This window comes from Malurus melanocephalus, unplaced genomic scaffold (genome assembly GCF_030028575.1).
Source record: "Malurus melanocephalus ecotype Western Australia unplaced genomic scaffold, MMel_1.1 scaffold_59, whole genome shotgun sequence".
Classification (NCBI taxonomy): Eukaryota; Metazoa; Chordata; class Aves; order Passeriformes; family Maluridae; genus Malurus; species Malurus melanocephalus.
The window spans coordinates 2,633,642-2,655,976 of NW_026623291.1; the positions used below are offsets into that span (position 1 = coordinate 2,633,642).

Here is a 22,335-nt window from a genome sequence, read left to right on the forward strand (position 1 = left end):
CAGGCTGTGAGTGAGGCTGCGGGAGAGGCAGCGATGCTGAGCTGAAAGCAGAGAGTGCCGCTCAGCGCCGCCGGGCTGAACCGCACAGCGGCCGCCTCGGGGCTCCGGGGGAGCTGCAGCCCCTCCCGAGCACCGTCAATGCCAAWCCTGCTCCCCTCGGAGCCTGGAATCCCACGGGAGGGACCAGCATTCGTGTGTTAGGCGTTTTACATGGAGAACATCACGGATGCTGCCTCAAAAAGGAGATGCTGAGATGGGGATGCTCACCCTCAGCAACGTTTTAAAGTGCCTGATGGAGGRTGCAGAGAAGGAACCAGACTCTCCTCTGTGATGTACAGTGACAGGACAGGCAGGAAGCACAAAATGAAATATGGAAAATTCCAGTCAAGAATAGGAGGGGAATTCACTGTTAGAGTGGTGAAGCACAAGATGTCCAAAGTAGCAGTGGAATCCCCATCCTTGGAGACATTCAAACCCAACTGGACACGGCGCTGGGAAATTTGCCCTGGGTGACCCTGCTTGAGCCATGCTGTGCTGCTGTGACAGTCATGACCTGTGACTGAATGGAAAAAGCTCCAGCAACGTCATTGTACTGAAAGTGGGTGACTCACCCTGAGAAGTTCCTTTCCATCTAAAGAAATACGGTGTTTTTTTTCTACCTAATAAAATCTATTGCATTTCCTAAAATCCCACTGCCAATGAGCAGCCATGTTTTAGCTGCCTAAGCTACTTTTGTGAGACGAGACTTCATTTGAGTCAATTTTGTCACTSAGAGAGATTTTTCCACCTGGGAAGSCCCTTGCCAGCAGGTGGCAACCATGGCAAAGCAAAATTCCTGGAGAAGTTCCACCCGGAAGGATGTGCTCTCCTTCACTGTTCTCCCAAAGTTAGCMCCTCTAAAATGGAGAAGGCAACGGAGTGATCTTGTATTCACACATCTGTTTTTAGTTTTCTAAAAATGGAATTACCATCCTGCGATATTGGGGGGTTTTAATTTTGGGGTGCTGAGGGCACTGAATTGCCCTGAGCAGCCTCAACTGGGGTCTCCATACACCTGTCACCCTCTGAGAACCTATTTAAGCTGGCAACTGCAGCCTCCTCTTATTTTGTTTTACCTGTCCTGCACTTTCCTGGGTAATTTGGACTGGTAAGAGCTGAGCTTGGTACCTGGGGATTCGGGGAAAGCTTGAGAGAAATATTTTAGACAGCCTTCCTAAAACCAGTAACATATAAACCTTGCAGGGCTCAAGGGTGTGAGAATGAACCTTCCAAGCTTTCAATATTGAGTTTCTGATCTCCAGAATCTYCCACTCAAGTACTGGTTCTGTTCAAGCATTTTGACTATTTATCTGTTAAGGGTAAGGATATCTGTTAAAGAAGGAACTTTATCTGCAGTGTTCACTGGAGTTTTTCTTGTGGCTTAAAAAAAAAAAAATCTTGATTTTGTTACAAATCTATCATGTTTTATTTTACAATAGGCAAAATGCAATATATATAGCAAGGACATGGCATAAGTAGCATTAATTTTCTCTTGTGAAAGAAGGACCAGTCTGTTTTTTCCCCCATTAGGTTTATTTCATTACTCACTCTTAAATAAATATGTATTTGACACTAAACAGGAACAATTAGCTCAAAATAACTTTTAACACAAATTCCCACAGTTGTCATAGTATTTGTATGGCATGTTTTTTAATACTTTTTTTTGAGACTTAAATCTTCCTTTTGGTCTAGATTTCACAAGTCAGAAAAGAAGARATTTGGGGTGGGGTGGAAGATGGACATCCTTCAAAATCAAAAGAAAGCTGCAACACACAGGAATATATRTGGACACAAAAATTGTTTCTTTTCTCTTCCAAACACTGATCCTCTGTCCGTTTTATTGATGTTTAATTGACAGTGCTCATTAGCTCTGCTCCATTAAACAATCCTCCCTAATTACACAGCGATAAAGAACTGATCTTTGCACTAATCTGGAAATTGGTCTCCAGCCTGTCTGTGCTGTACAGCAGATGGCAATAAAGGACCACTCTGAGGCAGAGATATACCCCTGAAAAGGAAATGTTCTGTCCTTCATAACTCAGGGTGTAAAAGGAAAAGTCAGGATACAGAAATGTAACTCTGAGAAGTTGGGAGGTGCAAAGAGGGGAAATGCAAGAATTGCAGGTGGACGAGACAAACCCTGTTGCTGATGAGGATTATAAACAGACCACACTCTAAATGTAAACAAAAGAAATGACATTATGCATTCAYTGGCCACCCCTCCAGTCTGCAGAGGTGTCCCTGAAAAACCCTGGGAGGGCAGGGATCTGCCAGCCCCAATCCCCTGTTCAAGAAGTCCTGCATTCCAGCAACTTCCGGAAACTTTTCCGAAAACTGTCATCCAGGAAAGCGTAYAAGAACGGATTCAAGCATGAATTGGCATAGCTTAGGCTGGTGATGAARTAGGATATCCCAATGACCAAGGAGGTCTGGGGTAAGTCAGTGGTCAAAGCCACGATGGTGGCCAAGTGGAAGGGGGTCCAACAGAAGAGGAACACAGCCAGGACTATGAAGACCATAATGGTGACTTTTTTCTTGGCTTTGTCCAGGGCTCTGGCATTGGAGTTCAAGTGCATGTTCCTCAGCTTGTAGAGCATCATGGTGTAGAGGATRCAGATGGTGGACACTGGGATGGCAAAGCCAAGGATGAGGGTGTAGATCCTGCTGGCTTTGAACCAAAACCTCTCAGGCTTGGGGAAGTTGAGCCCACAGCTCTTGATCTCCAGGTCGTCGGTGTAGACRTTGGCAAAGATGATGAAAGGGAGGACAATGATGGTGACCAGGATCCAGATGCACAGGCTGACAATCCTGGCAGCTCGGTACGTGCGGTGGGGCATCCTCTTGGACCTGACTGTAGCCAGGACCACCAGGTACCTGTCTATGCTCATCACTGTCAGGAAATAAATGCTGGAGAAGATATTGTAGTGGTCTATGGACAARATGACCTTGCAGAGGATTTCTCCGAAGGGCCAGTAGCGGAGGAGGTGTTCCGCAATATTCATGGGCAGGACGAGGGTGAACAAGTCATCGGCTATAGCGAGGTTCAGGATGAACATGTTGGTCACAGTCTTCATCTTGGGGGCCTTGAGGATCACATAGATGACAGCAGTGTTGCCTGTGAGCCCCACAGCACAGATCACTGAGTAGATCACGGGCAGGATGACATAGAAATCAGCTGCCTGCTCTTGGAGGGTGAAGTTGAACCTCATGCTGTTGTCCAGGTAGCAGCTRTTGCTTGTGTTGCTGCAGGAGCTATTTAGATCATCCCAAAAGGAGCTGTTTCCCATGCCTGTTGATCACAGACCACCCTCAGATGCCACTGAAAGCCTCACTAGACCAGAGTGAGGGTTTTTTTGTTTGGTTGGGGTCTTTTTCCCCCTCCTGTAAGAAGCAGCTGTTACCTCATTTAGATGCAACTTATTTTCAGAGGTGGGTTGTGAGGCTGCATGGACCACCTAATTTACCTCTCCCCGCGTTGGAGAAGCTAGATTTTGAAATGATAAGGCGGGAAATAAAAGTTTGGAAGACATAAGGCTCCATGAACCAATCAAATAAGACACTTACGACTTTCTAAATAAGTCAAGGAATTCTTCTTTCTGAGAGCATTCCAGTGAGCTCTGGTTTCTCTTTGCTGGGAGAGTTGAGTGGCTCCCGTTCGGCTGYCTGCAGTGAGAGTTCTTCTGGGGCTGTCAAGAACAAGGAGGCAGAAGGGGGAGTTTTGTGCCTGGCTGGCTGTTCACAGCCCTTGGAGGACCCGAGGGATGGCTGCTGCTGTTTCACTGGCACAGCGCTCGCTTKCCGTGCCGGAGCAGAAGGGTTGCAGCGGTTAATTAGCGCCTGCCTTTGTGTCGGAGTTCAGGCTCTTCTTGGGATTTCACAAATAATGRAGAAGTTTCTGACACTGCTAATCCCCACTCCCGGGGTCCCCTAGCAAAAGAAGGAGGGGGGAAAATAGTTTAGGGAGTATTTCTAGAATTAAGGGTTGAAGGTGCTTAACCCGCAATCAAAGTAGATTTTTAAGCAAGGGTAAGCTATGATCTTATTCACTATGAAGASCATCCCCAGGACAAACAATGGACAGCACCCCAAACTTAGCACAGATGGACAAACAAACCCGTAAATCTCAGAAGTTCAGGATTAATCAGGGAAGAGGGAGAAAAGTACCCTGACAGCGAACCCACTTTAAAGTCACAGCAAGAATCATCCCATCTGYAGCAGCTGCCACATCCATCGCTGTTGTCTGACCCATACTTCCAAAAATTCCTCCACAGGGAACGAACAAACAACCGACCCCGACCCCCACCATGAAGATCAAAGGTTTGGCAACCGGTCCCCAGGCTCTGCAAAGAGAAGTGCCTCACTTCTCCCGTATTTTGCTTTCTCACGGCAACGAAGTGAGCGGGACTGCCGGGGTTGGGGATGGAGGGCTGAAGCGTCCCTTACCTGGGAAGCGGCTCCGCTGCCTCCTCCAGCACCTGCTGCTTGCACTGGAGAGCCTCTTGCCTCTAATCCGAGTTGGAGGAGGGTCTCTGGGATGCTGACGTACCGGGATTTGCAATCAGATCAACATGATGCTTTTGTGTGCGCGCGTTGCATGTCTGAGCAATTAGCACTTGCTCAGATCGGGGAAGGGGGGAAACAAAGGTTTTCTCTATGCACGGTTATTTAAATGGTAAATAAGGGGGATGTTCCCTTCAGGAATGAGGGAGATGTCGAGGGACACGGGCAGCACCCAGGACTGGCTGAATGAGGGATGCGTGAAACGGTGGGAAGCGGGGTTTAAACTGCTTCCATGGGGAACAGCGGCTGGTTTAACAAAGGGAGTGGGAGGAGGRTAAGCATCATTACAGAGCGCAAAATAAACAAATAAACAGACGTACCTTGCCAGTTCTGTGCCGTTTTCGGCTGCTCTGGAGGAGTTTGGCCGGTTTTCTCCAGCTGGGTCTCAGATCCGGCTTTGGAAATTCAATGAAGTCTTTCAGATGTGCATCGGGAGGTGCAGGAGTCCCGTGAAGCTCGTCGGAAATGCACCCCARGTTACAGAGCAAAACCAGCGAGAATGTAACATCGCTTTACCAGCATGTCCCTGGAAAAAGAAGAGAAAGGAAATCAAGGGTCTCTTGATTCTGCTTTAGTCTTTTAAATGTTGCCTGACCTTTGTTTCCAGACAAGGCAAGGGAAAACACAAGCATCCATCAGTGCCATGCCTGGCTGTGYGCATCTGACCAGGAGGRTCAGCTCACAGATCTGARCCRTGAAGCCAAGAGCTGTGTTCGACTTTGCTCCTCTTCTTTAGGTGTTTTTATATTCTTCTGGCAAGATTACTGTGAACCAGTAACTGGGTGGGAGTAAAACATTTCATTGCACTTTTTAAGGCCATGGCTATAACTGACTTTCCAGCAGATGGGATTTCTTTTATGTTCAATGTACAACTCTTCCAGTTCTTTTCTGTATTTTGGTCAAAATCTAACCAGATATTTGGTTTAAGGGAAATTAAACAGGATTATATTGTCTAATTATATTGCATAGTGATTATATGGATGATATTTTTTCAGATTAAATACCCCCAGAGCTTTCCTCTTGACTCTTTTGGGAAAGCTGGTGCAGCTTATAAGGAGTTGTAAACGAGGCAAGGTATTGATAGGTCTGCTGGGGGAAGGCAGTTTCCAGGAACTGCTGTTGTCTTTTTCGAGGAAGAACACACAGGAAGGAGGAGAAATTCAGGAGAATGTGATGTTGCATTTGCTGATCTGTAACTATTCCCTGGGACAAAAGGGTTTGGAAGTATTTTTCCTCTACAATCCTTTGAGGCTTTCTGTTTTACAGCATAAAGCGCATCTCTGGGATAGCTTAAAAGCTGTCCTTTCACTTCCCAAACTGTTTTATCTCAGAATTAGCATCATGTTGCTGTGGCCAGGGATCATGTGCTGTGTGTTTTAGGGACTGTGGAGAGGGGCTGGGAGCTGGGGAGTGCTGAAGGGGCTGCGGTGCTGAAGATGCTCCCTTGTGTTTTACCCTCTGCCTTGTGCCTTACTCCTCATTATCCATGGTGAACATGCTCTCCGTGCCTTGCTTAGGATGTGCTTGATTAAAATAACCTGTCAGAGATGAGATGGAGACTAATTCAATCTCATTGCCTGATGTGGGTAGAGGGGCTTTTGCTTCTTATATGCCCGAAACAAATCACTGGCACCTGCTTTCTGAGCTCCTTGCYTGGTTCTCCAATAAAACTTGTTTGCTTTGGGGAGAACAATTTCCAACAGACCGGAATTCATGCAGGAAATTGCTTTGCAGCAGGACCCCTTCTACCAACAGACAAAATCTTTCCTCTGTGTGTGTCTAAGCCTGACCAGGGCCAAAGGCTGTGCACAGAGGAAACAGATCCATCTATGTTGGTGTGATGGGGAGTGCTTGGAGGGAAGGCTGAGAGATGTTTAATTCATCTTGTTTTCTCTGGCTGGGCATCCTTCCACTCGATCATAAATGTTACAGCAGCACACAGCCCTGGAAATCAAACACTGGTTTGATGATGTTGGTGCAAAGGACACGAGCTGTGTTGGACCTTCTCTTGTGCCAACAGCTCCATCATCAGCACAGTGCAAAGGGACAAAGGTTTTATTCCTGGYAAATCCACGCCATGGAGATGGACTTTGCCTCCTGAAGCCCACGTTCACACAGTGCAGCTTGGGTCAGCTGTGCAAACAAAGRAAAGGCAGCGTTTTAGGGAGGGGGAAATCCCTGGCAATGCTAAATCAAGGGTGTTTTGTTGCCTTCATAAAGCTGATCTGCTGCTGGCTCCAGGCAAAACCATCRACCATTTTGGAGTTAAGGACAACTATTTTGTTGGGCTCCTGCTGCTGTCAAGGAGTCAAGTTCATCTCAAGGACACAGATASACGATCAATACTCTGTTTACCAAAACAAAATGTTCTCGGCTGGCTGTCTYACAGTCGCTGGTTATTAAGGTGATTTATTTGTATGAAGTGCTCAGGCTTTTGAAAAGCATTGCAGGTTAATAATAGAATCAAGGAGTAGTTTGGGTTGGAAGGGACCTTTAAAGGTCATCTAGTCCAACCCCCCTGCAATGAGCAGGGACATTGGCAATCAGATCAGATTGCTCAGGACGGAACTATCCAAGCTGACCTTGGATACTCCCAGGGATGGAGCTTCTACCACCTCTCTTGGCAACCTGTGGTAGTGCCTCATCATCCTCATTGCAAAAAACTTCCTTCTTATATCTTATTTAAATCCACCTTCCTTCTGTTTGAAGCCATTCCCCCCGGTCCTATCACAACAGGACCTGCTGAAATATCCAGAACTGATTCTGTCAAATGGTCTGTMATTGCTTCTGGTAAGATAAGTGTGCCTGCTCAGGCTGCTTGTAGGATAACATTCACCCACGAGCTGGGACAAGTCCTCTTGCTTCCTCTAAACCTTCCCAGCCATACTGAGCCAGGCTGGTTTGACAGGTGGTGGTGCTCACCTTGTGGGACACCCAGAGAACAGGCAAGGGCTGCAGGAGATGATTTTATCTGAGGGGTGAGGGTAGGACAAATGTCTCCATAGGAAAACTGATGAATTGTGGGCGAAAAAAGTGCCCTTGAATGGTGATAATTGTCACGGATGCAGTGGCTRGTGACACATCCTTCCCACCAGAGAGCTCTGCAGTGGAGGCAAAGTGGTTCTGGCAGTGATTTAAGGAAAGTCGGAGTAATGAGTCTATAAACGGCCTGTTTTTGTCAGGGAAAGTACATATCAATAACTGCCCCGTCTGTCTCTGCAGGGGAGCAATCGAGACAAACGCCGTGTTAGCAATTTCCTCAGACCAGCTGTGATGGGAAATAAAAGCTGTAGCACCAGGAGCTGGTGGGTGGGTGGCTGAAGCAGTTTGCTCCTCTCAGGAAAGAGGTTGGGAGGCTCCTGCAATGGGTCAGCCCTCATTCCCAGCAGCTTTTGGAGACYCTGGCTCATCTTCCACACAWYCCCCAGCCCTGTGGTGCTGGCTGGRGMCACCCAGAGGTACCACCCAGCCATGGAGGATGAGGGACATTGCAGGAGGCTGCCAGCAGGAGCCTGTGCTGTCGGATGTGTTAATTAAGAGAGCTCTGGCACTGTGCTCATGACATTGGGAGCAAGGTCACCGTGCCAGTCTTGCTGCAATTAATACATATCTGTGAGAATTTCGAGTGCAGGCAGAACGCTGCTTTAAACATCCTCATTTGCTCTCCCACCCCTCTCTGGTCTGGCTTCAAGCAGCCTTGTTCCAGAGAGAAATTAAAATCCGCTTCCACTCCAGGATGCTTTTATTCTCTCCAGCAGTTTTTCCTGCTTTTTTTCCAGGGTTGGAAGTGAGTTCTTTGGTTGGTTTGCTGCCCTGAGCCAGTCCAGCCTGTCCAAAGCAGAGCCCTTTGGAAGAGGGARATTTCTGGAAGTGATCTGTCCCGTTTTAAATGCTGCTCATCACCTTTGTGGGGTGTGAGGAGCTCAGGGCAGTGGTTTTTTTTTGCCCACAAGGAGTAGGCAAAACCTGTCCCATGGCTTTGACTCTGCCAGAGATGCCACTGCCTCTTCCTCTTTAACTCTCTGGAAGCAGGAGAAGCTGATCTGCTGGATCAATCTATGGACCAATTAGCCTTTGGACTTGAAGTTTTTGTGCTTCCCTGTCTCAGGCTTCTCCCACCAGCCCGAGTGAGTGACAGCTTTTCTATATTCTGCCTGTGGGACCCGTACCTGGGAGGAAAAGCCTTGGTTGTGAAGGGACTTGGTGCTGCAGTATTCTGGGGTACAGCTAATTGCTTCCTTTTGAGTTCTCTTGACCACGGTGATGTTAACAGGGTTCTGTTTCCTGCTGGTTGCCTTTATCAGATGTGCACAGAGTGTGTGCAAGGACATTCTTCAGCACAGCTGAAGATGAAGGCATAAGGAGGAATCCTGGTTTGAAAGGATGGGAGCAAAGTCGATCTAAAAGGATGCTTTTTTGCCCAAATTAGGTGAGACAGAAGTGGGTGTGAGTCAGCAGGTAGGAATCTGCACTTCCCTGTAGTGCTGTGATCCATCGGCATTCCTGGCAGGAATATACMTTATTTAGTTGCTGTTAAGCTCATTGTAACACAGCTGCTGAGAGCCCTTGGTGTCTGCCACTTCCAGGACATAGGAGCTGTCACTTTGACTTTTCTAACGCCGTCTGAGCTGTCAGTTCTGAAAAGTCACCCCTTCTGTCATTGCTTGACCTGCTTGGAAAAGCTTGGAGTCTCTGCAAACAACAGCACTGCAAAAGGGCTATAAAACATCCTTGGAAAAACAGCCCGGAGCCCTTCAGGGRTGCTCACCAGGGAGCAGGCTCTGTGCAATATATTCCAATATCTCTAAGCAACAGCTTAATGTGTTGCCTTGTCTGCTTAAGTAGCAGAGCTCCTCTGGCCTAAAAGCCTCATCARCAGAGGGTTATGGAGTGCAAATTGCTGCTGAATGAATTTTCTGCTGTGTTCACTCTGTTTTCTCCTCCCTCTTGTGTTATGACAGTGAAATGACTCATCTTCACCTTAATATCATGTTTTAGAGAAATGTTCAAGTGTTTTGTACAATGCTCATTGTTAAAAAAACCCCACCAAAACAACAAAACAGATGAAATCTATCCTCTGGCACATTTTCCAGTGTAATTATACAGAGCCAGCACCTTTATCCAACACTCTTGAGGCCAACAAATATTGTGGAGTACAAAGTTTGCAATACCATCAATTACTGYAAGGAAAAAAGGGAAAAGCAGAGAGCCTGGTTTGAGCTTAGTGAAACTTGACTGGCTTTGGAGTGCAATCATTTATTACAACTCTGTTTTGCAATTAATACGAGCCTGACATACTTAAATAGGTTGTCGAAATTCTTGTGGCCACGTATGTGCTCATGAAAATTCAGATTCATGAACATGAGCCTTGTTGAGTATGTCAGTGTGATGGTGAAAAATGTAAGGTGGATAACRGAGGTGAATTGAGCAGGAAATGGTGTGCTATAAAACTCATAAAAATAATTTAAAATGCAAGAAGGAAAAGGAAAAGGAAAGGGATTCTTGCAAGGTGAGGTTTATGCTTGATGCTCTCTGCTCATCTGCACCCTGTGGCCATAGTGGGGGGGTTTGAGCAAGTGGGAGAGGATTCAGTGTGGCCCCAGAAAAAGCTGAAAGAGCAGCACCAGCCAGGAACACCTGGCTCTTCTCTCTTTAAAATCTCATTTGGGCCCCAAAGCAAAGTCCTCAGATTTAATTCTCAAGGGCCTGAAGCTGTCAGGTCACTGACTGGGGCTTTCACAGTGTGCTGGGTGAACGAGGTCCCCATCAGAAATTCTACTGATGTAAATTACAGGTAACCATACCATACAGAACTTTTGGACGTTTGTGGAGGAGAAGCAGAAAAAGCAAAGAAATAAAGTCATAGTTCTGTGCTTTCCATAGGGAATCACTTCCCAAGAGCAGAACTCRCCAGGCCAGGCAGGGCCTCCTGTGATTTCAGGCAAGTGCTGACTGAATGGGAGAAGGTGTTGAAGGGCTGAGTTATCACTGAAGTTTTTCACTTCTAATCCTTGGTAATATCAGGGTCATTTTAATGGTAAGAAGCACACTCAGGCTCTTGACTCCTCCATCTCCACCTGCTTCTCAACTCCACTTGAAGGCAGAGGAAAATTATTTYCTTGTAAATGCCCTGTTATCATCAAATTCTGCAAACTCTTACTGAGGCTCTTTGCCATGAAGTTGATTATCTATTTATTTTTTCCTTTTTTTTTTTTTTTTTAATATTAAGAATTGCCTTTTTCTTGCAAATGCTAACTAAATTGTTTCCCTGCCTGGCATGTCAGGAGGTGCAGGAGCACATCCTGTACAGAAACACCCCCCAACTGCATCAATAACCTTTTTGTGCTGCTCAGCGAGTCCTAGATAACTGCAGAGTAGTTTTGTGGCTCTGCAGGTTACTTGGCAATCAATTCTCCATCTCTGATAAATCCTAATTTACAGGGAGGATGTGACGAACTCCTTCCTCTGCAATCAGGAGCTGGCAGTGTCCATTCTTTTGTGGGTTTATRGGTTCAAAAGAATAATATAATGGGCATAGAGGTGTTCTGCAGCATTCCTGCCTGGTTTGCTCCTCATTGAGWGGGGCATACAGCTTCCTTCTACAGCCTTACAAAGGACAGGGAGTTTTCTGGACTGGGAAGAAAAGCATCCATGAGAGAGTCAGAATATGATGCTGTTCTCACCTCTATTCTCAGTTCTTCCCTTCCTTGCTGCCCCGGGGCACCTGAGTAATGGAGGGTTTGTGTTATTGTTGTCCATACTGAAATTGGTCAAAGAGTTTATGGACTAATTTCCAGCATGARAACAAACCCTGGTGTGCCTCTTATATAACAAAAAATTCATTTCAGGCAGATAGAGGCGAGAAAAAGGTGAGAGACCAGCGCACATTTTTCATGTGGCTGCAGGGAGGGAAAACAATTGTGTTTTGTGAGGTGCGTTGATAAAAGTAAAAGCAACAAAAGCAACCCAAACAGTGAGCGAGCATCACTTGAGTCACTGTGGGTGACTGAGCATCTCCCATCCSTGCGGGCTGAATTCCTCCTGCTCTTCCCCTGCCAGAGGCGCTGCTGTCGGGCTGAATGTGCCTGTCATTTACCTTTCGATTGCACCGCCGGTTCCTAGAAAACAGTYGGCTTTTCTGACTCTCCTGAGCATTCCAGTGAGTCCAGGAGATGTGGGATGGGCTGATAAATGGGTTTGGATGGTCTTGGCTGTGAGGTGTTGCTATGTTTTCCCGGCGCTCCTGTTTATGATGGAGCAATTTGTTCGTCTCCAAAGCAATTCCGGGCACGCTGCTTTTGTGGAAGGCAGAACYAGCTCAAGAGAAAAATGCGCCTGAAATTACCTGTTCTGGGGAAATGCACTCACCACGAATTTTCTGCTGGAAACTGCTGGTGAACAAAGATAGAGCCTGAATCGGGGATCTGCTCTTGTGGGGGTCCCTTATGCTCTCTGTGCATCTCCAGAGGGTTGTGACCCCACAGGAACACGTCCCTTCAGGAACCTCCTGGCAGGACAGAGGGGGRTTTGACATCCCAGATCTCTGCCTGGGGAAAACATCGAGACAAATTCTCCCTTTCTGGCCAGGAAAGCCAGGGTGTGTGCCTGCTGAATTCCATGAGTGGGAAATCAATTGCTGAGGGATTTCTGCTGGGAGATTTGTGCTTTATGAAATTCATGCCGGGGGCAGAGGAGGACTGGGGAGCTGTCTTCCTCCCCTCTGCTGCTTTAATTGTTTGTAATGATTTAATAAGCAGCRCTAAACAGGGAAGCTGATCCTTCCCTGCAGCCAACACAGGCATGTGGCATTTTATTACTTTTATTAGGGCCTCTGGAGCTTCTTTGCTGTATTTCCTCCTTGCAGGCTTGGTCCATAGCTTGGGGAGATCAGCAGGAAAACTGAGGACTTTGCTGTGTCAGGGCTCTGCGTGTTGAGTCAGCACCAAATCCATGCAACTATCTGGGAAGGAAATAAAAAGGAGAAATGACATAATTTAAACAAGGAAATGCTCTTGGCTTTGGCACCTTATGTGCACAAATGCACACCAGAGAGAGAAAGAGCAAATCAGGGACGAGCTTCCAGTACTTGCAGAAGAATGGATGGAAATAACTTCCAGTTTAGGCTGGAAATTAGGAGAAACTTTGTACCCATCAGCAGGTGGAATTRGAACAGCTTCCTGGTGACAACAGACAGATGGAGAAGTGAAATCCCAAATTAAAGGCTTTTAATGTGGAGCTTTTGGATGTTGGGGGCTGTAGAAGCAGATCTTGAGAGTCCCGTGGGTGATGTTGGTGGCATCCCTGCCCCATGCCAGGGATCTGCTGCCCTGGTCCCACAGAGGGATTTGGGTTGTTGCTGGTGGCTCTGCAGAGCTTGGGGAAATGCCTCAACCTTTTCTGGWTTTGAATGGCATTTAGGACAAATGGAGTTTCTCCTCTGAGGGAGGGAGTCTCRAGCTCTCATGGGTTTTGCTTGAACATTTCTTTCATCTGTCCCCCACCCGAAAACCCCCCAGCAAATCCCCTCCTCCTCCCACTCTGTATCCCACAGCTATGATTCTCAGAGATTTTCCTTTAAACTACAAGAACTAGAAATCGGCTGGGTTTTGTTGCCTCTTGGCAACAAAATTGTCCCCTTTTATGCAGCTCAGGGGGAAAGAAACTTCTTCCTCCCTTCAATTTGCTGCAACAAAATGTTTCGTTCTTCCTTGTGAAGAACTGGGGAGAAGCACTTCTTTTAAAGCTGAGGRAGCCAAGTTCAATTCCCTTATCGTTTTGAACAAAATAACCAAGTTATTTATCTTAAAAGTAACTCCAAAATTCTGAAGAGATCTTTTGAGAAAACATTTCTCTTGGTGACTGATTACAAGTGGGTACGGGAAGAAATTCTTTGCCTTTCACCACTCAAAGCAGTAATTTCTTCCCAAAGAGTAGATGTTATTACATTTACTGGGTAAAAAAAAGAAGTAGTAGTGGACCAAAGGAGTTCCAAGCCAATCTCCATTTGCTGTCAATGACTGAATTAAAAGCACAGGGTTCCTATCAGCTCTGCCAGACAAAACRTTGCTTTTGGGTTATTGGGGGTTTTGTCAGAAATCTTTGTAGCATGAATAGTTCATGGACTTATCTCTGCTGGCTTCACCCATTCCTGCTGTCCATCATATCTTGCTATTATAAGGCAGCTYTTTTCATTATATTGCCTTTTAATTCAGATATCTGAGCCTTTTTTCTGCTTCTAGCCCCGGTTTTCAGTAGGACAAACATTTTCTTATCTGTGAGTTTATTCAGCAGTGGCCACACAARTGAAGGCAAGGAGCTGGCAGGTGATAATTTGTGAAACTTTCTATAATGGGAAAAACTCAGCATTCAATTTCCATCTCCTTAGTAATCTCTATTCTTTTTTATCCTATCTCTAGTGGTCTTTGTGGCTGATCTGAGTTTAGTGCTTGGAAATGCAATTATATGGATCCCAATTCTTTTGAGACAAATTATCTGGTACATAAAACCAAATAAATGTAACTTTTAATATTAGGGCAGTTTGACATCCAGGGTTGGGGACTTGGCAACAATTAGTGCCTGGCCAGCCTCAGAACATAGAGTTTGTCTGATTTAGGTGAAATTTCATTCATTGGAGGCAGAGTAAAATTGCCTCTTATTTGCTCAGCACTAAAAATCCATCTGGAGCTGATTGCCAAGACCTGCTGCAGCTGCTGAGTGATGGGATAAATCTTTGCATTGGCACCATGAAATGGGAGAGAAATATTAAGAAATGAGATTTTGGACCATTTGCAGGTCCTGATGTTCTGCTGTTGGCCTGGAGCTGCCAAAAGGGCCGATTCTGATGGTTTTAGAGGCTCTAACCTGGGCAGTGAAATGAACCAAAGGCATCAATTACATCCCTGGTCTCTGCCAGCACCTTTATCTCCATTCATGCTCCTCAGCACTGAAATCCTGCAAGGACCAAGTGAGTCTGGGGYTTTGGGATGGCTCAGTAGGGACAGGTTTTAAGGGATTTAAGGCAGGAGATGGAAGCAGCAGCAAAAGGCGGTGTAACCTTCATTCTTGTGCTCTCCTGCATCCTAATACAGCCTGAAGGAGGCWGGGATTCCATAAAACACCTTCTGTATCTCCTGTGGGAGAAAAACAAGTGGCAAATTCTTATATTTCTTGGAGTTTCAGGCATGTGTCATGTAGCCMTGCTGCACTCCAGGGCCAGGCTCTGCCTCTCTTTGCTCTGGTGCTTCCAAGCTTGTGCGATTTTTATTTACAAACCACCTCTCTGACCACTTTGCTTTAAAAATTCAGCACCACACCGACAGCTGAACAGGTCCCAGAGCTGGGGGGAAGGAATTGAGATGCAATTTGCATCGCAGAGTTGTTAGAGCAGGGAAAATGTCGCGTTCCTCCTGTGCCTGGAGCTGCTAATCTTGTTCTGAGCATTGAAAACCTCTTCAGCTCCTCTCATTATACCTAAATTTGATTACTGCTTTGATTTCACACCTCTTCCATGCAGGTTTTCCTCCTTCCTTGGCTGGAATTCTGAGGCCTGAGAASAGAAATTTTGCTGAGCCTTGGGACTATTCCCACTAACCATCCTTGCTTCTAATGCTGCTTTTAAATATTTTGGGAATCTGAGCATGAGGGGACCTGGGGGACTTTAGTGAGGGGAAAAGTAAGGCACAGAGGCCAAAGTGTAAATGCAGAGTCTGGATTACCACAGTCTGCAGTGTGGTGGGGATTTGGGCTGTGCAAACTGATGTTTTTCTCTGTGAATGGCTGATCCCTTCTGTTCATCTCCTCCTGAAATTCCTGTGCACCTGAGCTGGTGCTGGAGCTGCAGCCACACAAAATACCCACAGAATTGTGGGGGACCCAGCAGGAATCATTTGTTTGCTGCTTTTGATGGAAAGTTGTGACATGAAGCTCAGTGTCAGGGAGGTGACAYGTTAATGCTGCTGCTGTCAGACAGTGCCCACACACCCTGTCTGGAGACAGCTCAGGAGCAGATGAAGGAAAACCAGGATTAAATCCCATGTGCCACTGAACTCCATCAAAAACTGCTTGGGAGTGAAGACTGTGAAGTGACTGGACAGAAGGGACAGCTCTGAGAAGTGTGTGGTACATTGGTGACGTCCTARAAATGATCTTTGCACGGGGATGAAAAAGTATCGGTTTGCAGGGTCTGAATGTCTGGATCTGGAAATTCTGCGTGCAGCACGAGCTGTGCTGAACTTGTCAGGCACTGAAATATCATCTCTGCACCTTAACCAGGAATAATACCAGAGTCCTGAACCGATTAATAAAAATCAGTCATAACCCAGGAGCAAATCTCGGTGATACTCAGCCGTGGCAGGGGAGGAGACCTAACGCTTCCAGCAGATTTATTGCTCTTGGAGAATGAATTCAGCAATAAAAAACCCTCTCTCTTTGACATTAAAACGCTTTAGTTTCAGCTCTGCCCCAGACTACCAATGCCAAGTGTTTTATCTGTCCCTGTTGTCCCAGGGACAGGTTCTCAGCAGGTTGGTGCTAATTAAAGATGTTCCTGTGGGTTCAGATGTTTTGGTGGCCGAGCAGGGAGTGCAGAGCAGGGATTATGAGTGCTGGCATTGGCTGTGCTGGMAAGCCCAGGGGACGAATTTGTGCCAATTAACGTCACACCTTCAACTGGGAGGATCAATTTGTGCTCTGCTCGGAACAGAGTCTGCGACAGGGGGTTCCAAAGGAAACCTCGATCCCTGTAGGTCAGAGATCCCTGAGCTGAKGCTCCCTCTGGSCAGCTCCAGCCCCTTGAGGTGCCYGGGAGCAGGGGGTGCCTGCAGCYCAGCRCAGCCTYGGTAGCCCAGGGCCACCCAGGGAAGGGCAGGGTGAGGCTCTGCAGGGCCACACGGGCTCTGCCCTGATCCCATAGGACAGAGCCCGCTGGGATTTGCCCCTACAGACATCAAGGGTGTGCAGAGACCCTGCAGGGAGAGTGGGATCTCTGTCTGTGGGACCCCTCCGTGCAAAGGGACCCCCACTCCTGGGGTGGCTGTGCCCCTCGCCCTAAAAATCCCAACAACCACGTCTGCCTGGGCTGCTGGAAGMAGCACAGGGCTCGCCTCTGGATGAATCCCACAGAGATGGTGATGGTGGGATGTGCCTCTCACCAGGATGAACAGCACCCTGTAGGCAATCCCCTTGCTTGGCTGGACTGTGCCTCACTTCACACAGTAGCTGATCTTGGATTTCATGTTCTGGAAATTTCTGCTGTAACTGCGAGTCTTATACTGGAGGCTATGTTTTTATGCTGTATTTTTGTACCCCTTTTTGAGAAGTATTGGTAAAGAGGTTACTCCATATATATATAAATATATGTATATATAAAAATAAATAAATATGTAAAGAGTTTACTCTTTATATATATATATAAAATAAATAAATAAATAAATATGTATATATATAAATATATATGTATATAAAAATAAATATATATATATGCATATATAAATAAATAAATATCTATATGTGTATATATGTATGTATGTATATATAYATAWATAAAAATTTATCTATATATATAAAAAGGCCCTGGCAACCTGGAGCAAGTGGAAACCACAACTCTGCAAACCCTGCCTGTGCCCAAAGGAATTGTAAAGAGAGCTGGGGTGTGAAAAATAAAGAGTGCTTATTTACAGAAGAGCAACAACAAAAAAAATGAACTACAGAATGTTATTTACATWGTAAGAATCTTTATAACAACCAAAATCTATGGAATGTATTTACATGAGAACCTACCTAACAGCAATGCATGAAACTTATTTACAGAAGGTAAAAAGAACYCTAAAACCTATCTACTGAAGACAACAACAAACTCCAAAACATATACACAGAAGGGTGGCATCTCTGCCCAGCATCTCCATCAGTCCTGGAAGAAAAGCAGGTGACATGGTCACTCCAGTTGGTTCCTGAGGGCTGTTCCCTGTGCCCCCAGGCTGGCACATGCTGGCAGAGCGGGACTGCCACCAGCACTGAGCCCAGCTGGGGTTGGGAGCTGGCCCCAGGTGCTGGAATGGGGCTGGGGTGGCCCCAAGCAAGCACAGGACAGGCTGGGGKTGGTGTCTCTGCCACCAGAATCTGGGTCACCCTGTCCCTGAGCGCGGTCACCCAGCCCAGCCCCAGCCTGGTGGCAGGACACCCACTGTGCCCATGGGCAGGGCATGGGRAGMACCTGCCTGTCCTGCTGCTGGGGTTGGTCTTCATCCCAAGACCATGTCCTCCTCCTCATCTGTCTCGTCCACTTCCATGTCCTCCACGTAATCTTCTACATCCACCTCCATGTCTTCCTCGGTCTCCTCCTCCACATCCACTTCCATTTCTTCCTCTCTATCCTCTTCTCTATCCACTTCCATCTTCTCYTCCATATCAATTTTCAAATCCTCCTCTTCCCCTCTCTCTGTGACAGCCTGCATAGGGAGCAAAACCTCCTAGGGAGTGGGGTCCCTGTCCCACACCAACCCCACAGAGCTCCAGCCCAGCCAGGCAGTCTGGGGGTGTCCACCTCCATGGAGTGGCACCATACCTTCATTGGGATGAATGTGAGTGCCCTGCAGGGATGGATGGCAATACCAGGCAGCATGGAGAGTTCAGGACTGATGGCAGCATGAGGGAGCAGGTGACAATCAGGGTGACAGGAGTGCTCTCAGAGCAGGGTGAAGTGTGTGCTGGCACAAGGGGGAATGGTTGTGCTCTTTGCTGGGCGATAGAGGCTCCAGCTGGAACGTGGATTGTGACATCACAACTCACAGAATTGCTCTGCAATGGGCAATGGGGATCGTAGAATGATCAAATCCTTGAATGGTTTGCCTTGGAAGGACCCTAAAATCATCTTGTTCCAGCCTGAGCAATCTGTTCCCACCTGGTCTTGGGTCTTCCYGGGATGGGGCATCCACAGCCTCTGTGCCCAGCCTGGGCCAGGATCTCACCACCCTCTGTGAAAAAACAGCTTAGATCCAACTGAAATCACCTCATGTGGTTTCCAACCATCCCCTCTTCTGCTGTCCCCACATCCCCCCCACTCTGTCCCCATCTTTCCTAAAGGCACCTCATGGCTGCAGTGAGACCTTCCCATCCCCAGGCTGAGCATCCCTGGCTGCACATGGACAGCAGTGAGGGAGATCAGGGGGAATCGAGGCTGGAGGGCAGCAAACAGCATCAGGAACTGAGAGAAGGAAACCCGAGACCCAGGCTTGTCTCTAAATGTACAAAATCAATTAACAGCAGAGTGGAATATGGTGGGATAATTGCTTTGCTCTAACTGATGAATAATTTTTTTTCCTGCTTTTCTGTCCTGCTGAACAAAGTTTGCTGTTTGAAAAGAAGGTTGACACAGCATCCATTGCTTTCTCCATTTGTAAAACATTGAGCAGTATCTGAGCAGGCTGATGGTGCAGAGCAAAGCTGCAAATATACTGGTGATCCTGAGCCTGGTGGATGMAGCTAAACCCAGTCAAAAGTCATTTCTGGAGAGTCTGGCCTGGTTTGCATTTCCTTGAGTTTGGCTGTGTCAGCTTCACCAGTCATTTATAAAAAAAGCAAACAAAACACTCAAACCGAARCAGACAAAACCCCAAATAAATAAACAAACCCACAAMACCCAAACAAACAAATCMATAAAAATCCCCAAATAAAASCAAAGGGAATGAGGTGYTGGTATTAGCTGTGAGGATATCACAGCAGGAAAATGGCTGCTTCCCACAGGATTACCATAAAAAACCACACATAACAGCTGCTCCAAAATATACCCAACAGGAGAGATATAATATACCCAACAGGAGAGATATAAAAAGTGATACATGGCAACTTTGGGGGCAGCTCTGCATTAAGGTGAAGGATGGGCACGCAGAGGCACAGATCCACCATTCCCCACCCTCCAGGCTGCTGTTTTTTTTCCTGATGAAAGACCCTTGCAGAACTGTGGTCCCTCTCAGTGCAGTGTAAATCATTCCCACAGCTCCCAGTTGAGCCACTGGCATTTCCAGAGTGGGATTCAGGCACATTCCTACTGCCTGCTGAGCATCCATGGAAGATCCTGAGCATCCTCATGCCCAGAAACACAAAACARCTCAGGATCTCCCTGAACTGGGTCTTCAGGGGAGGTTTCCAGYATCTTTGGGAGATTTGTTCACCCCCCAACACACGTGACTTTATGTACAGTGATCTATTTGGGTTTCTTTTTTACTCCTGTGTGCCAGTGAGTAATGAATCATGTGGATGGAGGATATTGTGTAGAGGAAAATATATTCTGGATTGTTGTTTTACTTCACTGTCACTCAGCTGAACATAGTCCTTACCTAAGAAGGACATACAAGAAATGTGACGGAATTTTGGCTCTGAGAGAAGCAAAAAGCACATTTTCTAAACCAAATTCCCAGCTGATGCAGTTTCCCTGKCAAAACAGTGATTCTCATCCATCTTCCTGGACAGAATGTGAAGACCCGGTCAGAGATCTGGGTTCAGCTGGCCTTTGGTTTTGTGTCCCTCATTTCACACGTCCAATTTCAAAGGCCACTGAAAGAATCTCATGTTTCCTTGCTACACCAAAGTGCTGTWGTTATTCCCAGGAAAACAAGAAATGACTGTCCCATGGTGTGCTCACCAGGTTGGTACCTGGGGTAGAAATCCCACCACAGTTGTGACTCTGTGAGCAAAGACAGCCAGTGCTTTTTGGGGCTGTAACAGCTGAGAGTGTAGCAKAGCAGTTTTTATATTATTTTTAGAGTCCTGAAAACATTGTTCCCAAAACAATCTTTCTCTCCTGTCTTCTGTCATAAACTGTGGAGCAGAGAAAATGTAAAAGAGCGGAGGTTTGTTTAAATTGGCTTTTTTTTTACTTAGTCTTAAAATAGTGTCATCTTGATGCATGATACTTTAGAAATTGCATTAGTAGCATCTATTTCATCCCACCAGAGAGGTGGGATTTAGGGCTTCCAACAACAGAAACACTGGATGTGCAAGAGCTCAGTTTTCCACCCCTCACACCCCGCTATCTCACTGCACTATTTTAAGCACTCTCAGCCACATATATTAAAATAAACAACAACAGAATGAAAATGTTCCACCAAATGGGGAAARATAAGAAAAGTGGGTGGCAGCCCTTTCTGAAGAGCTCGTGTTGATTTTGCAGTCAGATGCAGACAAGCAGGTTTGCYTTATTACTTTCCTAGAAAAAAAATGTAAATATTTAATAGAAATCTATCTCTGAGGCTGCTAAATTTGGTATGATTTTAGATCTGGGAGGAACAAAACAGATTCCAGAGGAGCTATGATTGTCTCACCCTTGAAAGCATTMAAGGCCAGATTGGATGGGGCTTGGAGYAACCTGGTCTAGTGGAAAGTCCTGAATGTGGAGAGAGCTTGAACAAGATGAGCTTTAAGGTCCTTTCCAACCCAACACATCCTGTGAATCCATGAAAAGAAACTTTTGGCTTTCCTGAGATGTTKCCTTTGCAATGGGAGATCATAAATACCCCACATAATTTTGAAACTCCCTGAGCAGAACTCAGCTGTGCTTTCTCATGGATGCTGAGGGATTCTCACTTGTGTTTTATGGAGGATTTTCACAAGGCAGTGTAAGACCAGCTGAATGTGTTTGACAGGCAAAGAGGGCCAGTGTGGCAGCAGCTTAATTCAATGGAGCTTTTCCTTCTGTGATCCTCTATAACCTGGGGCACTCTGGGGCTCTTGAACCTGGCAGCTGGGCGAGTTAATCATTATAATAAGTGATAAATGAACTTGCTTCACTCTCCTTAGCATGGGTGTGAKGAGTATTAAATAACCTAGGGAGCACTTGGCAAGGTGGGAGCTTGTTCTTTGCCAAAGAGGAGGGAGAAAATATTGCTTGGAGTAAATAAGGCAACTCTGCTTCCCTAGGAAGAGGAAAAGAAGCAATTAAAATGTGAGTGCTGCATTAAATCGTTTGCATGAGGATGTATCTTGTCTGCTATGCAGGRATGTTGCAAATAAACCATGCTTCTCCTGAGCTTTATTTTTCTGGATTCCTTCCACATGATACAAGAGACTATGGATTAAAAAAAAAAAGTGACACCTTGTCAGCAGGGAATGAAAGGCACGGAGGTATTTTTTCCTTTCTTCAGGCTGCTTCTTCATTTTCTTCCCTTCAGAGATCTCATTTCATTTTTGCTGTTGTTTGGATCAGCTTTTTCCTGGTCCCCTGGGCATGTTTTGTCTGTGGGTGTCATGGACACTATTAATTGTGGTGTTTGTTTTCTTCCCTCCATCTACCTCTGTCTCTTCAAGTGGTTTACCTTCATTTACCTGTTGGAGTGATGGGTTTTTCTCAGCTTTTATTACTCAGTGCTTTTTCTGTGCTTCCTTCATTCTCTRAAACCACCTCTTTGCTTGCCCTGTGGCTGTTAGATGCCAGTCATGGGAGCATTAATTCTTCCTCTGCTGCTTGTCTGAGCTTTCACAGGGAGCTGAGAGCTCTCTTGGGTTAAATCTGTCATTTCAATGCCTTCCTTGCTGCTGCCTATGTCCTTGGGCCACTTTAAGGGAATAAGCGTGGAGATTACAGTTGGGAAATGATGGCTCTCCTTGAGAAGACAAGAACGCTGCTGTCAGTCTTTTCAAGGATAAATTGACCACTTTGTTCTGGGGAGAAATGGGTTCAGCACAGAGGTGCCTGTTGCAGGTGCCCAGGTTTGTAGGGAGGAGAGGAATGTGTCTGTGTGGTGC

At 46.3% G+C, this 22,335-nt stretch overlaps 1 protein-coding gene across 1 annotated transcript; it reads right to left on the reverse strand.

The window, feature by feature from the left end:
* Nucleotides 1–2,264: 2,264 nt before the first annotated feature.
* On the reverse strand, nt 2,265–3,566 carry NPBWR2 (neuropeptides B and W receptor 2). Its single transcript, XM_057366094.1, has one exon. The coding sequence runs from the start codon at nt 3,324–3,326 to the stop codon at nt 2,328–2,330; it is 999 nt and encodes a 332-aa protein (XP_057222077.1). The 5' UTR covers nt 3,327–3,566; the 3' UTR covers nt 2,265–2,327.
* Nucleotides 3,567–22,335: the final 18,769 nt, after the last annotated feature.